At 40.8% G+C, this 15,908-nt stretch overlaps 1 protein-coding gene across 3 annotated transcripts in view; it reads right to left on the bottom strand.

Moving 5' to 3' along the window:
- Nucleotides 1-789: 789 nt before the first annotated feature.
- Nucleotides 790-15,908, bottom strand: part of PDE7B (phosphodiesterase 7B) — a 377,725-nt gene continuing 362,606 nt past the window's right edge. For 2 of the 3 annotated variants that reach the window (XM_064291204.1, XM_010590476.3), the window contains 3 exons: nt 14,402-14,498; nt 9,987-10,067; nt 790-4,464 (listed from right to left, as the gene is read on the bottom strand). In XM_064291204.1, the coding sequence (XP_064147274.1) occupies nt 4,241-4,464; nt 9,987-10,067; nt 14,402-14,498 (402 nt within the window). In that variant the 3' untranslated portion in view covers nt 790-4,240. The remainder of the gene's footprint in view (nt 4,465-9,986; nt 10,068-14,401; nt 14,499-15,908) is intronic. The other variant, XM_010590438.3, reaches the window with a different exon arrangement.

Raw genomic sequence — 15,908 nt, 5'->3', positions numbered from 1 at the left:
ATGCTCCTGGAAGGACTAGGTTTTTTCATACGGCAAGTATCTTATACAACATCTGACACATAGTCGATTTTCAATAATATTTGTTGAATAGAAACTTCACTGCTCACACAGGCTTGGCCTATTGACAACGTTTCAGATAGGTTCCCACTGCACATTTGAAAGGCATGGCTGAGCTTTGGGATAGCACTGGGGTCTCACTTTTGATTTTTATTTTATGATCTAGAACGGCCACAAATGGGAAGGTGGCTTTGCATTTGGACATGAGGAGACTTTAAGCAATCAATGGGATTCTGAGTGCAAATCTTAGAAAAATGAAAACGGGGAAAATATATAAAGACACAAAGGTGCTTCTGGGAAACATGGGTTGTGCTCTTTTTCTTGATTTCCAGAAAGACGTAGGACACTCAGTTGTCCTGACTGTACAGTCCTATTATTCTTGGTAGCCTCCAATCCTGAAATGCAAAACCGTATTTTTTTGCAAAAAAATCTTGAAATGAGTTTGCTATGTTTTCACAACCCAAAACATCGTACCTCATTCTCATTCATATACGAGTTTGACAAATTTGAGTCAGAAAAATATCAGCACTTAGGGGAAACGTGACGCCTAAGGGTGGGATTAACTGGCATGCGATGTCTTCATGAATATGGGCTATTTCTGCAGCTCCTGTAGCACAAGGGAAACGTGTCACCTGGACCATATCTGCATCTGTGCTCTTTCTCTGAAAGTTTCCTCTCCCCAGCAGTGGGTCTTTTTTATTGAAACAGATTGCTTAGTTGATAATACGTTACATGGTGAGAATCAGTATGTTTTCATATTGTGATATTTTTAAGAAATTATCTTTATTTTTAATTGTTCATCTAGGCATGCCAATGAATATTTAGGCCACATTTTGAGCAAAACTCACAAGGTGGTTTTTTTCAAACCTCATATGTATACAGAAAACAACACAATTTTAAGAGTTTGCTTAAAAGAACAAAGCATGAGAAATACAGTGAGATACAAGCTCATAACCAAATCCAAATCAGTGAACAGATCTGGTTCAACATGAGAAGAGGTTACTAAAAACAAGACTGTGTTTTACAGGAAGCACTGTCTGAAGATAAGGTTGCAGGATGCTCTCCAAGTCCCTTTGTGGGAAGCCTTAAGCAGGTAGAAACAGAGCCTGATTTTTGCTTAGCCTAGCAGGCAGTAATGGGTAGGCCAACTTTTCATGAATAAGGTTCTGACTATTCACTGCTGGTGTTAAAAGGAAAACCAGCTTTGCCTATCAGGCCTGGCAGTGATAATAAATTCTCTCTCTCTTAATTCAATTTTAACTTTAACTTACAACAAACAGCCCTTTGATTCCTTTCTTCTCTAGCAATAAAAGAGTTAAACTTGTTAAGTCAACTATTAATGGTTCATGGACTAGGAGAAGAAAACTCGTAAAGATGAAATCCATAGATAATTCAATAATGGTTTTAACTAGTAATTGGACTCCCTCTGCCTAAATATTTGCAAGAGAGCCGCTAGTAGGCAAAAAAAGTTTTCACAACCTTTTTGTTCTTTTGCCAAAGAATGAGGAGCACAGGAAGTTTCTAAATGATTGAATGAAGGAGACAGATGCATTAATTCATGCACTGTGTCTCCTCTTGCTTCAGATATTTATTGTACTAGTAGCTACTTCATATACTTGACCACAGGATATTTGGTACTTTTCTCTGTGAGCCCTTCCTCAAGACCTAATTGTAACATAAACGCTTTTGCCCTATAAACTTGGAACTACTAATAACATCTCCAATATTATTTATTAAATTATAACGTAATTATAACAAGATCCATTTTCTAAACTCAAGGTAGAGGCCTCATTGGCTAAATCAGTATCTTCGTTCCTATCTATTTTATCATCTGCAGTGATTGCTTTCCTTGATTTGATCACGGACATGAAAAACAGACTACTCAAAAGCCCTCTTTACATCATCACACCACAGAAAGAGAGGCTTGGAAGTAGGAATACATCCAACATATTCTCTTTTGGGGCCTCACCAAGCTGAGAGCTTCAGAGCATTAAAGTGAATATAAAAATATGTGTCAGTTTATAGTTAGTGCAGAAAAAAAACCAAAGTACTAAGTTTTCACAATTTCTTTTCTTACCCATATCAATAATTTCAACTTATCATCCACCCATTTCATTAGGTTTTCACAACATTCTTCAGCACCATCGGACACTCTCTTCTACTTTAATGAAAATATAACCAACTTTCCAAAATTTCCCCTAAGCCTTAACTCTGCTAACCTCAGTCTCTCTACAGGAACTTATTACAATCCAGTCAAGTTTCTAACATTTCATTTGTATGTGAGGAGGAAAACAAACAAATACAACAGTTGCACTACAGGAATGAGATTTAGCTGTCATTCCGTTGTGCGTGAGAAACAGCTTGGTAGTGGCAGAAATTCTGTATCACATTATCTGAGGGAAGACAAAAGGGGCATTACCAAATTTCATCTAACGTTAGTTATGTTAAGAACTTCTAAAGAAAGGACTCAGTGCACAGAGCTTAGGACACTAGAGAACGCTGTAATCAATTGATTTTATGGTCAAGTCTCTGCAGAAAAAAATGGCCATAAATTCCAAGGTGACTATGCTAACTAGAACCATAATTAACCACAACGACCTGCCAGGAAGGTAAAGTCTTTTGAAAACCAAAATATTTTCTTTACTTAAATAATGTTAACTTTAGCTAGACTTCAGAGGAAATTAAGAAAAAAAGAAAAATCCAGTTACGATTAACCCCAAAGAAATGCACGCCAATCCTAAACCAAAGAGACTTTGGTACTATAGCCATAACAGACAATATGTGGTATGGGAGCCAGGAATTTTCTGATGGTTGAATGACAGGGTCATAGAAGGTTTTTGAGACCCGCTATGTTTCCTGTGAGGCTGACTCACTGCCATGTTCCATAACAAGAGTCCCATAAACACAAGCTTATCAGCTGTCTCGTTAAAATAGAGTGTGCAACATTGCTGCGTTGAAAAGTGACTTCAGTCTTGCTGAAGGGTTTCCTGAATCTGAGGAAACGATGCTTGCTGCCATAGATGAAACACTATGGTCTCAAGCGGAATGCCTGTGAAGTTTCCAAAATATTTCCTCAAAGACTTGATTCAGTTTTGGTTTGTGACCTTAGCTGGAAAGCATAAAGATGGACGTGGGAAGGCAGTTCAGAAAGACATCTGTGAGGATTTAAGTTGGGCAGCTTTCAGAAGATGAAAGATGTTTAAAGTTAAGGCCTTTATCTGCAAACAACAGTATATTAATAAACTCTATATACCATATTTACAAATGCATTCTCTTGTATTAAAACTAACAGTATTTTGTTCACAGTGCCATTGTTTACAGGTAGCAATCCCATAATACTCATGTATTTTGGCATGGGAATCAGTAGCGCTTGGTATTTACAGAAAATGTACATGGGTGAATATACACATGCCACCGAATCTGAGTTAGCCATAAAAGACAGATTGGCTGACGGTGCAAAGGAATGAACACTACAGCACCTTCCCCTCAATCCGATAGGAAACGTGGATTCTGAAATTGAGAAGATGCCACATCTCTGACCCAAAGTGGCATCAAGTCAGTAACAAACAATGATCCCCTTGTTCCTTTTGGGTACATTGAGTAATCTTAGTCCAGAGTCTTAGATCCATTGTCTAGTGCATAAAATATAAAAGTTAAAAAGATTTATTATTATTTTTATAATAATAATTATTATTAAAATATAAAGTACTTTCTCTCTCACGCTCTCATTTGTGCTCTTGCACTTAAGACCAATATCTTCGGAGTTCCAAATATGCTGGTGTTGTGTCATGCAGCTCAGCAGTCAGATGACACACGGAAAATGCTCTGGACTTTGTATGCCTGTCACACTGTGTGACCCAGGGCCTGTGGGGGACATGGCAGAAGCACCTCGTTCTTACTCCCCAGTCTTCTCCTTGGATTGGCAACCTGCCTCTGGAATCAGCTCCCACATTACTGAATGGAGTTGCTCGTTTCGGCAGCTAATGCTGAGGTGACAAATGGCTTCTGTACACTTGGAAACAGGAGGGGAGGCAGGTAAATAGGAGGGTGGCATTCAGAAGAGGCCAAGAACAAAACCCAGAGAGTGGCTGGGTTCGTTGGCGAGAACCCCTCAGGGCTTCTGCACCCTCTCGGAGGCCTCTGCTCAGGGAGGTTCTCTCGGGCTCAGAGCAGGGCATGGGGCCTATGGGCCATCGGCATCCAGGCCAGTATGTGCCTCCTTCTCGGTTCCCGGGCCTCCGTGCTCCGGGCTGCTGCCGCTGCTGCTCCTGGGCTGCTTGTGCAACAGGCTCTTCCACTGGGCCTTGTTGTGCGCCAGATGGCTCAGCATGTTCTCAGACAGTGGGCTGTTTCCTGTGAAACGGGCCCATTCCCGGAAGAGTGGCTCCACGATGTAGGTCATGAAACCTGGGAGAAGAGCAAGGTGAAACGCATCACCATAAGGACAAGAAAAACAACTGCTTTCCTTAAACATGATTGGGGCCCTACTGTCTGCTCTCCCCAGGGATATGAAGGCAAACAAGATGTGGTCATTGCCCAGAGTCTGGGAGCATAAGATGTGTTCCTGTGGGCTTGTCATTTCACCTCTATGCATCTCAGTTTCCTCATTTGTAAAAAAAAAAAAAAAAAAAAGCTGAGAGGACCAAATCCATAGAAGCCTCAACAGTTAAACTCTCAAATACTAACTCAAAGGTTGGCAGTTCAAACCCACCCAGTGGCTACTCCATTGGAGAAAGACCTGGCTATCTGCTCGTGGTAAAGATTAAACCAAACCAAAACCTGTTACTGTGGAGTTGACTCAGATTCATACTGACCCTATAGGACAGTGTAGAAGTGCCCCGTAGAGTTTTCTAGGCTGTGATCGATTCGACGACACTGGGTTTTGGGTTTAATCTTTACAGAAGCAGACAGTCACATCTTTCCACCATGAATGCCTTGTGGCTTCCAACTGCCAAGCCTTTGTTAGTAGTACTGCGCTTAACCACTGGGCCACCAGGGCTACTTTGGTAAAGATTACAGTTTAGGAAACCCTGTGGGACAGCTCTACTCTGTCACACGAAGTCACTGAGTCAAAATCGACTTGTCAGCACCTAACAGCAGCAACAACCAAACCCATAGGGTTGTTAAAAACAAAAACAACAAGCCTGGTTGCTGTCAAGCAGATTTCAACTCATAGCAACCCGGTAGGACAGAATAGAACTGCCAATAGTGTTTCCAAGGTGCAGCTGGTGGATTTGAACTGCCGACCTTTTGGTTAACAAGCCTGAGCCACCAGGGGTCCATAGGGCTATTAGGATAATTAAATGACAAATGCTTAGAAAGCTCCTGGCAGGTAGTAAACAATAGATACTGGCTATTATTATTTGTGGAAACCCTGGTGGCTTAGTGGTTAAGCACTACAGCTGCTAACCAAGAGGTCAGCAGTTCGAATCTGCCAGGTGCTCCTTGGAAACCCTACGGGGCAGTTCTACTCTGTCCTATAGGGTCACTATGAGTCAGTATTGACTCGATGGCAGTGGGTTTTGGGTTTTGTATTATTATTTCTAGGAGGAGAAAGACATAAACAAAAAAGAAAAGAAAAAAAGAAAAGCCTCCGTTGGCACTAAGGAGTATGGGTAGAAGGAGGGAGCGGAGGGCAAAAGACTTCAGGAAGGAATCTCCTATAGGATATTTTTTCAGGATTATAGTTTTATAGTTTCGTCTTACTTTCCAATAAGTTAAACAGCTAAATTGAGGTAATAACAGTTTGTCCATTTCAAATGCAGATTTTACCTGCATAAAATCCTGCTTTAATGATTAGCAAAGGTTGTTTGATATTAGACTTTGCTAGCTTGCCTGTTCTCCTGCTTATTTTAGACTTGTCGCTTTCTCATCATGTTTTGCTGTTAATGTGCTTTCTCTACTAAACATGCTGTATTAAGCAAAGATAATGTTCAGTTTAGGCCTGACGTATTAGAATCATCATGAACTTGGCCATATTTAGGTTTTATAGTATTTCCTTGAAATGTAGGTGTAGGAGAAAAGACGATCGTTTTCAGTATAACAATATCTGCCAACAACTAATTCCATATGTTTTCAGGCATGCAAATTATAAAGCTTGACTCGATCATCTTTTTATTGGACAAACAACAGAGACTTGACTTTTGAGGACAATATAGAAATGAGAAAAGGATGCAGCATACAAAATATTATTGGACCTTTCTGCAGCATCTCATTTTATGTGAAATATGACTTAAAACGGTGAGATCATTTTAGAGAACCTAAACCTGAGGAGGAAAGTTAAGCTAGCGACTTTATGTCTGTATTTAGCATTTTGGTAAGGTTAGGTAGGAAGTCAGCAAATAAGAATTTCACGGTTTTTTTTGCTCTTCTTGAATTTTCTTCACCTCCTTCACAATCTCCATATTTAATGTCTATTATCTTTCACCTTTAAATAAAAAGATAGTTTGAAAAATTAAACAATTTAAAAATTAAAGTTTGAAGTGGGAATGCTTATCAAACTTACCCGAAGTATTAAAAAGTTACAAAACCGCATATTTTAAAACCCAACATCTAAAAAAAGCAACTCATTCTATTCCTGAATTTACCCTGGATATTTTTTTTTTTTGTGTACTCCTGTCTGAGTTCCTGGGTAGTACAAAAGGTTAACTCGCTTGGTTGCTAACTGAAAGGTTGGAGGTTGGGGTCACCCAGAGACACCTCTGAAAGAAAGGCCTGGTGAACTGCTTCTGAAAAACCAGCCATTGAAAAGCCTGTGGAGCATAGTTGGACTCGGACACACATGGGGTCACCATGAGTAGAAATTGGCATGATGGCAACTGGTTGTGTCAGATGTAAAGTCAGCTTATCTTACTAGGAAAGTTGTTTTAAAGTCTGAATAGAAAGCAGGAGGCAGGTTTTCAAACAAAGGAAGGCTTCTACACTATCAGATTTGGGAACCTGTTCCACTGGTTCTCGGTCTGTTGTGAGAATCCCCCATTTCTCTGGAAGCAGGAGCTTATTTTACCCTGGTCTTGTCTGGGAGGGATGGCAGTGGGAGAAGGGAGGAATGGTGGCCTCAAAGTAGACAGGGATTGAAGGAAACTTTTTTCCCCTCATCTTTCTACAGAGTTCACCAATTAGAGTTATTCAATTTAATACCTTCTTTTTTTTTAAATGTGGAAACCCTGGTGGCGTAGTGGTTAAGAGCTATGGCTGCTAACCAAAAGGTTGGCAGTTCGAATCCACCAGGTGCTCCTGGGAAACCTTATGGGCAGTTCTACTCTGTCCTCTAGGGTTGCTATGAGTCGGAGTTGACTCGATGGCAAGGTTTTTTTAAAAAAATTTTTTAATGCAAAATTTGATGGAGAGAGGAGAGGAGTGGGGAAGGGACCATGAAGCCCCAGTTCCATTAGGGTAAATGTGAATTACTTAAATAGAAAAGCCAGATCTAAGTTTAAGTGAGACCAGCACTCAGGAGCTTTCTCATTTTGGATGGGGATACAGAGAAGAGAGGAGACACTTTCGTTCACAGGGGAGTCAGAACAGGGGGAATAGCTGCATTACTGAGGACCCAGTGGAAAAATTGTGTCTGGGCGGCTAGAGCCCGCAGCTCCCATTAAACTGGATTCATCTATTTAGGCTTTTCCAGCTTAGTCTGACCTACCCCTGCACACCACACTGCCCAACCCTGAACCCGTAGAGCTGAGAGATGTGGAACAGAGACAGAGATACTCATGTATTAGGAGCCGTTTTACAATCACCTTCTCTTTCTCTTTATTATTGCCGTGCCAGTGTACAACCGTCGGGTTTCCCTATTCGCTCAACCCCCATCTCATTTTTAAAACAGGTATCTATGGTAACCATATTTTCCTGAGCTGAAAATCAGGACATGCAATTTGACAAAGTAAGTGTGTTCTCATGACAACCATGGGACAACATCTCTGAAATCAGGTCTGTCTTGCAAATCCAGGTTGTGTGCTTAACAAGGCGAGCCCTTTTGTTTGGTGTTCAATAGGTCTTAACAGCTGCCTGGCAAATTTTGTTTCTAGTCAGAACTCAACCAAGTGAGTAGGACTGTGGTCAGGGTCTATTCCTTTCGAATCACAGCTGCAGAATCTCCATTGCTGGTGGGAGAGGACAGGATACAAGGAGCTGAGGCAGCGATTCTGTTCTCTCAACCCCTCAGCATCAGTTCCGTAGCCTCATCTGTGCTGGGACTGATTTTTTCTTTAAATAACTTATTTATTTGATGTTGTTGAGAGTATACACAGCAAAACATACACCAGTTCAACATTTTCTACATGTACAATTCAGTGACACTGTTTACCTTCTTAGAGTTGTACAACCATTCTCACCCTCCTTTTCTGAGTTGTTCCTACCTCATTAACATAAACTTACTACCCCCGAAGTTAACTGTCTAATCTTTTGAATTGCTGTCGTCAATTTGATCTCATATAGATAGATCTTAAAAGAGCATAGCGCTCAAGGCAGACATTCTTTACCAGTTAAGCTAAACTATTGTTCGTTTTTACGAAGACTTCAGGGGATACTTCTGGTTTAAGGTTTAAAGATTATTTCGGGGAAATAGTTTTGGGGGTTCTTCTAGCCTCCATGGCTCCAGAAAGTCTAGATTCCATGAGAATTTGACATGGGTCTTATTTTTTATTGTCTCTCCCCACTATTTTTTGGTGAAGGAATCAGTTTAATTGTAAAAACAACACACCAATATCAAGGGTAATTTGAAAGAAAATGGATCACGAATAAGCTCATCAATAATTCCAACATAACTATTTTCATATTTGTGTATTCCATTCAAATCTTTGTAACTAGATTAATTTTGTCCCTGTTTCCTTAGGATAACTTCATGAATCTTTTGTGGGACTGTGGACTGACTGGATTTTCCGTGATTGCAAGCATATCATTCTAATTTGCTCTGGTTTTGTTACTTTTCAGTTTATCTTTTAGGATACCCCCTTCCTTCCCAATGTTAAGGCATTAAACCTTGGCCTTTGCAGAGGTGTATAACACTGTGAATGCAGTAAACCATCTATGGTCTGTGGGAATAGGAAAAAAACAAAAACCATGAACCAATACATGTTAGTGCCATAGTTTATAAGAAAAAGGGTTAGTTTCAAATTCTGACCTTGGTTTCAGTTGAAGAAAACTACCAGGCAAAGAAAGATATGCCTTAAATGTAGATGGAGTGGGTGGAGTGTTTTAATGACTTGATTGCAATTTTTATCTGATCAGAAATATTTCGTCCACAAAAATGCCTAAAATGTCCAGTTTGATTTGCTTAATGATCTTATGCATAACTCAGTTGGATAAAGTAATAATTATTTTGGATGCGTCAACCTCACATTTTAACACGTTGGCAAAATTGGCACTTGAAAGAGAGTATGGTCCTTAGAGAATAAGACTGAAAATAAGTTTTGAAATGGAGAGTAGGGAAGCATGGGATGCCAAGTCACAATGGGATCAAAGCATGGCTTGAAGAATTTGGGATTAGGGTGCTGGGCCCTTGGGATTGAGTGTTTGAAGTGAGAGGGAGGTAGTGACCCAAACTGGAAGGTCCCTAAAGGCAGATTCTGCTGACTTCCCACCTTTCAAGCCCTGAAGAGAGTGTGAGTTACCATGCCCTTAAGCAGCAAAGAGTTGATTCTTACTACTCTTTTTCCACACTATTTGGTTTTGATATGATTCTAAAATACAAAGCTAATATAGGTTAGTTAAGGTTCTATAACAAAACCTTTAATTTTCATAATTTTAAATTGATAATTATCTAGTAGATAAATCATGATTAGAGTGTTTATTTGGACTCAGCCATTCAAAGGAACATTGATCAAACCTCCAGTTTGAATCTTTCAAAAAAATTGTGTGTAGATCTTTTCTTTGTGACTCCCGGCACAGGAGCCCAAACTATTCAGTTAAAATTGAATTCAACTCACCAATTTGTATACTAGGGATTGAGTCTTTCTGTTGATTACAAAGAGGACTGATTTCCAGTTCAAATTTCTGCTCGAGGTCACCTAGGAAGAAGGAAGAAACATATAAATAATCTAGAATCTATGTAAATATTGGTAGTTTTTGATGACCTAGTTGGAAGGAGTTATTTTGGGAATTACTGCTTCTTGCCTTGTTATCGTTAGGAACCCTTTAGCACCATCACGTCCTGCATTGCTTTCCTAGCTTCTGTGAAATTTTAAGATTTTGGAGACTCAATGATCATTTACAATAAGTTCATTGTAATTAGGTGTCCTCTGGGATTAACTTTTGAATGAGAGCTAGAAAAACAGGAACAGAACTAAATGAGCAATTTCCTAACATGAAATGGAAGTTCTGGCTTTAAGGAACAGGCTAAGAAAACAGATTTTATGCTAAGAATTCAATTTCCACCTGAAAATAACCAGGGATGGTAATACGTAGGAAATGGGAGAGAGGGACTAAAAAGATCTCATTTGAGCAGCATCTCATCTATGGATAGCTATAAAATTAATCATAAATAAGAATCCAGTATCTTTCATTCTGATTCCTCAGAATTTCACCTAATGTAATGGAAGGTTAAAAAAAGTAAAGGTCAGAATAATATTTCTTTTTAATGCCTTTGTCAGCTAGAAGACTGAAGGAGAAATTCATCACATAAAGCAGACCTCTGCTTTGTTTAAAATATTTTTTCAGTCCTTCTCCAGGGTGAAAAATGGTATTTTTTGTGTTGGAAAACAGTAGGGTTAATCAGCAGAGAAGCTGGGCCTCAGAAACAGTTCAGTTCACAGTTGGTAGTGTACTACCCAAAACTACCCGTACCCATTGCCATCAAGTTGATTCTGACTCATAGCAACCCTATAGGACAGACTAGAACTGCTCCATAGATTTCCCAAGGAGCGCCTGGTGGATTCGAACTGCCAACCTTTTGGTTAGCAGCAGGAGCTCTTAACCACTACACCACCAGGGTTCCTACTTCCCAAAACTAGAGGGGATAAAAATATAACACTTACCCAGTGCTTACTGTGTTTTAGGCACTTTAATATGTTAATTAACCTACTCCTCATGGCAACCTTATTACAATCTCCATTTTAGGTCACCAAAGGGTTAAGCCTGAGGAGTTCAGGGAAGTCTCCTCACTCTTGCTCTTCAACCCTGAATGGAAACAGCCTTCTGAGGGCAGGCATGCCACCAGTTAATATGAAAATGAATTCTTCCATAACCAAGCATAGCAACAATTGTGGGGATGGCACAGGGCCTGACTCGATGGCAGCTAACCAGTTGTTATGTTACAACCAGTTCTACTCCTCATCTCTCCATTTCTGTTAAGGGTGCTATTGATTTTTCAGTCAAGTTTGACACTTTGGCAGAATCATCTTTGATTTCTCCCTTCCTTTCTCCCTATTGAGGTACCAAATCCTGTTTATTTCTGTTTTGGGGACACTCTGCCTGACCCTAGTCTGGTTTCTTAATAACTAGTTCTTAGTTTTTGCTTCTTAGCCAGTCTTTCTTCCGCTTCAATTATATATGTTGTCCTAAACACACTTTCTTTGATGACTCCCATTTTCATGTTTTCTGATTTAGCCAGGTGTACAGGAGCCTTCCCAAATCCACCTGCCTCTTCTAATCTTCTATGGGACTGAGCTGGTCTAACATCAGAAATATGTCCCCACCTCAGTGCCTTTGTCCATTTCCATTCCCCTCTGTCCAAACCAGCGCTACACAATGGAACTTTCTGCAACAAAGGAAATGTTCTCAGCACTGTCCAATATGTAGCCCTTTGAAATAATGACCCCACAAAATTAGGAACTAAAACTTCAATTTTATTTAATTTAAAAAGCCATTGGTGCCTCGTGGCTACCATATGGGAAAGTGCAGAACACTACACATCCTTGGATACCCAGCTTGGACTCTACCTTCCTCAGCCACTAGATCTTCTCCTGTGACCTCTACCAGTTGTTTGATAGTTACTCATATGCCTCCAGACGATGTTTGCTTTATTTGTACTGCTGTTTTTCATGTGGGTATTGGTCTTCCAACTAGATCATTTACTCATTCACTTATTCAATAGATATTTATAGGGCACTTGCTGTGTTACAGACACTTTGCTAACTGATGTAGAGAATGCAAAGGGAAAAACTGCATACTTTCTCCCTCCAGGAGTTTTGCTGATTAGTACTTTGACGGTACGAAAAACAAATAATTATACTTCTTTAGATCCTTCATAACCTTCCCAACGGGGCTTTGTAAACAGTAGGAAAATCACAGTTTTGCTGAAGATTAGCCAAGGCTAGAAGTAGATGTTTAATAAAAACTACTAGAACACTTGGTTGATTGAGAAGACACAAATTTGAAGTCAATGAGGACATAAATTCTACTTCCTGAAGGAGTTGGTGAGGGTGTGGTGTTGGGAACCCTAGTCTCTGTTCTGAGAGTTTAACACTGTTTGTCTAATTTACGTGATCTCATTTTCCTTTCCCCCTCTGTCCTTGACCTTGATTTTAGGAGTTTTCCTTTGCTCAACATCACACTGGAGTCATATTGCAGGTACTTTGACCAGGACTGTTAGCAGTCTGTGGAAGTCTGCTTGAAACGAGGCTGGAGTGAGCTGGGCTTTGAGCCCAAATCCTGAACTGAAAGCCAGATAAATAAATCAAAATGACACAAGTCATCCTTATAAGATTAAAAAAAAAGAAAAAAATCAGTATGGAGGACAGGGAGTTTGAATGACCAGGGAGTCTTCTCTTCTTAAAAAGGCAGACTTCTGCTAGAGGCTGAGACTATTACTAAATAAAAAGGGACCTGATGTGCCCTCCTGACTCTCCTTCCTCTGCCAGGAGACATGTCAGAGAGCAAGGTGCATGAAATCTGATCATTAGTGATCAGGTTACAAATGTTCTAGGTTTTTCCATCTTATACTATTGCTCACGCATGTATTATTAGAACAACAATCTGCTTTTGCAAAGAGACTTTATAGATCGCCTTTCTTGGCTGATCCCATTTGCTTCCACTTAGTCAATAACTTTGATTCATCAACTCAACGGGGCCTTACTATGTGCCCAAATGACATAATCCCTGCCCCAAATTGCTTATAAAACAAATAAAGTGTAAGATGAGCCAATGAAAGAGTTAAGGGCTCTCAATACAAATAGTAGCACACGACTGAGTCAAAACAGAGCAGAGACTTCCAAGTATGGAGAGCCTAGCTCTTCTCTCTCTGTGCTAGTTCACTATTTTATGTGCCACACAGTAAAGGAAGTACTTATCATATCTAATCTAAAACCTCCTTGCTCCAATTTCATCATATTTCTTTTTGTCTTGCCCTCAGTGGAGGCTGGATGTCATGGGCAACTAGAACTGATCCTTTGATTCCTAACACCTCACACTCAATTCAAATGAAATCACACAGAGTTATAGGAGTTAAATGAGGACTTTTACTCTGAACGGAAGAGGTGGTTAGAAGAGCCTTCTGGCCCTACATGAACTCAATCAATTCTTCTTTGTTTTCTGTCTTCGGGGCCATCATGATGCCATTGACACATCTTTCAATGGAGGCTTCTCCAAAAGGCTCACTGTTGCTATTTGACCTCTCCACAGAGCTGGTATATGGGACACTTGAAGCCTTGTTTGTTCTCAGTCTCTCAAACCTGATCTTGTCACTAGCATCAGAGCACTGCTGTGCCTGAGCAAACATCCTGAACACTGAAACAAGGCCTGAAGAAAAAAAGGCTGTGTCCAAAGGCCGATAGCCCGTCTAATATCAAGATCCTGCTTGCTAATTCCATTGTCTTATTTTGAATGAGGTTCATCTTTGAAAAATTATGCCCCAATTTGGGGCCATTTTTCTTTTCATAGCAAAATTCTTTTACCTTACTGTTGAAACTGTTTAAGAGGATGAACTCAATTTTTGGTCAGCTGTGCTTTCTTTCATCGTTAGCTTTACTTAAAGTCAAGGGAAAGAAGGAGTCTTAAAGCCTTCCTTCAGAGCAGAAAAAATTGACCCCAAATGGCATTTAGCCTTTAGGTTACGCTCAGCTCATTAAAATGAAGGTCAGAGTAAAAATCAAACTGTCTCTCACATTCTTATATCCACAAAGGAAAGCCATTAAAAAAATATACATATATATAGAATCTCCTTTTGGTCATTTTTATGGCACCTCATTACTACTTGTTTCTGTAGTAAGTGGATGTTATATATTTAAAAGTTTTTTCCATAAAAGGGCCAGGATGGTTTGCAAGAGAGTTAAGGAGAAAGGTTAGGATAATAAGAGTTGATGAAAGAGCAAATGCCACAAAAGATTAGCTGTTTCCTGTTGTGTTAGGAAAAATGCCTGAGAGGAGAAGGGACGATGAAAACTCAGCTGTGGGGTCCTTAACGAACCTTGCCTGTAGAATTCTTCACACACCCTTTCGCTCCATTGCTTGCTCATCTCCCAGATCCTACAAGGGTTGCAGATGTCAGCACACTTCAAGGCAATCTGAGAAATGACAGGGCAGGGAGAGATTGTCAGAGGCTGATCCTTCAGTAGTAAATGTACCCCAAGCCCAAGGGGCTGTCAAACTAGCCAGTCTGTGGGTGCGCTCTGCCTCATGGTACCAGTAAAAATCAGTGGCTTGGAGTCAACTCTGACTCATGGTGACCCTATTTGTGTCAGAGTAGAACTAAGCTCCACAGAGTTTTCAGTGGCCGATTTTTCAGAAGTGGATCCCCAGACCTTTCTTCGGAGGCACCTCTGGTTGGGCTGGAGCCTTCAAACTTTTGGTCAGCAGTAAGATGCATTAATATTTTGTACCACCCAGGGACTGCCTGCCTCATGGTACCAGTCCATCTTTGCAGAGGGCCTCCTTGACAGGCCTCTTCAGGAAACAGCACTTATTCACCACCACACAAAACCTTTATTCAGAACTCCCACCTATGGCGGTGAGAATGAGAGAAGAGCCACAGTCCAAGGACACACAGCTTCCTGGAGGAGACTTGAGGTGGGCAGGCCAAGGAAAACCACGGCCTGGCTCCTGCTGCTGCCCCGCTTCTCACAGGCAGGGAGGCCACAGGGATCCCAGCCAGGCTCAAGTATGATCATTGGACCTCACTCTCATCACACTGACTCGCTGTATACATCACTTAAATTATGTATGGCTGCCTTTTCGTCTTCATGTTTGTGTGTAAGTAAACACAGACTGCCAGCCTGGGAGCTAACTCATATCAAACGTAGGTGTGTTTTGTTTGCAGAGCTAAATTAGGGCCTTCTTGGCTTGCCTCACACTGGTCTGGATCTGCAATGTCAGCTGTGGTCAGTGATGTTGCCCCGAGCAGGGTTACCTTGAATTCCCAGAGAAGCAGATTTTCCCCCTTAACCACCAACTGCTGAGAGGCCTGGATGGGCTCCTGGTAGCTTGTCCTGCCCACCAGCAATGTCCCTTTGTTTTGACCTATTTCCTTGGGAGCTCAAGAACCAGTGGCAGTGAGGGGATCTGGGAGAGCCTTGATGACATTAAGTTGCAAATTTGGTTATTTTCTGGTTAATGGAGGGACCAGTTTGTGCTGGAGTAGGTAAGGGGCAGAAGTCCCCTCTAGGTTCCCTCTGTTAGGGATTCACTTGAGTTAGCAAGCTTTCTTTTTTTAATACAAGCGTTCAGGCCAATTCTTTCCGTCACTCAAGGCCTTGGCTTGAGTCACTAAAATCAGACATGAGCTGCTATGTGTAACACTCAGGGACTAAAAGATTAGTCTGGGAAGAAAGGAGGAAGGCATAGTTCTACAGCTAGGGTAGGGTGTATCCTGGGAAGGATGGAGCACTTTAGACAGCTACAGAGGGCAGCCTGGGAGTGGGATGGGATAAAAAAAACTGTACAATTCAGTCTACCATGTAGAAATCCATCTCTCTGGT

This window comes from Loxodonta africana, chromosome 1 (assembly GCF_030014295.1).
Source record: "Loxodonta africana isolate mLoxAfr1 chromosome 1, mLoxAfr1.hap2, whole genome shotgun sequence".
Lineage (NCBI taxonomy): Eukaryota > Metazoa > Chordata > Mammalia > Proboscidea > Elephantidae > Loxodonta > Loxodonta africana.
This window is presented reverse-complemented; position numbering and strand designations above follow the sequence as displayed.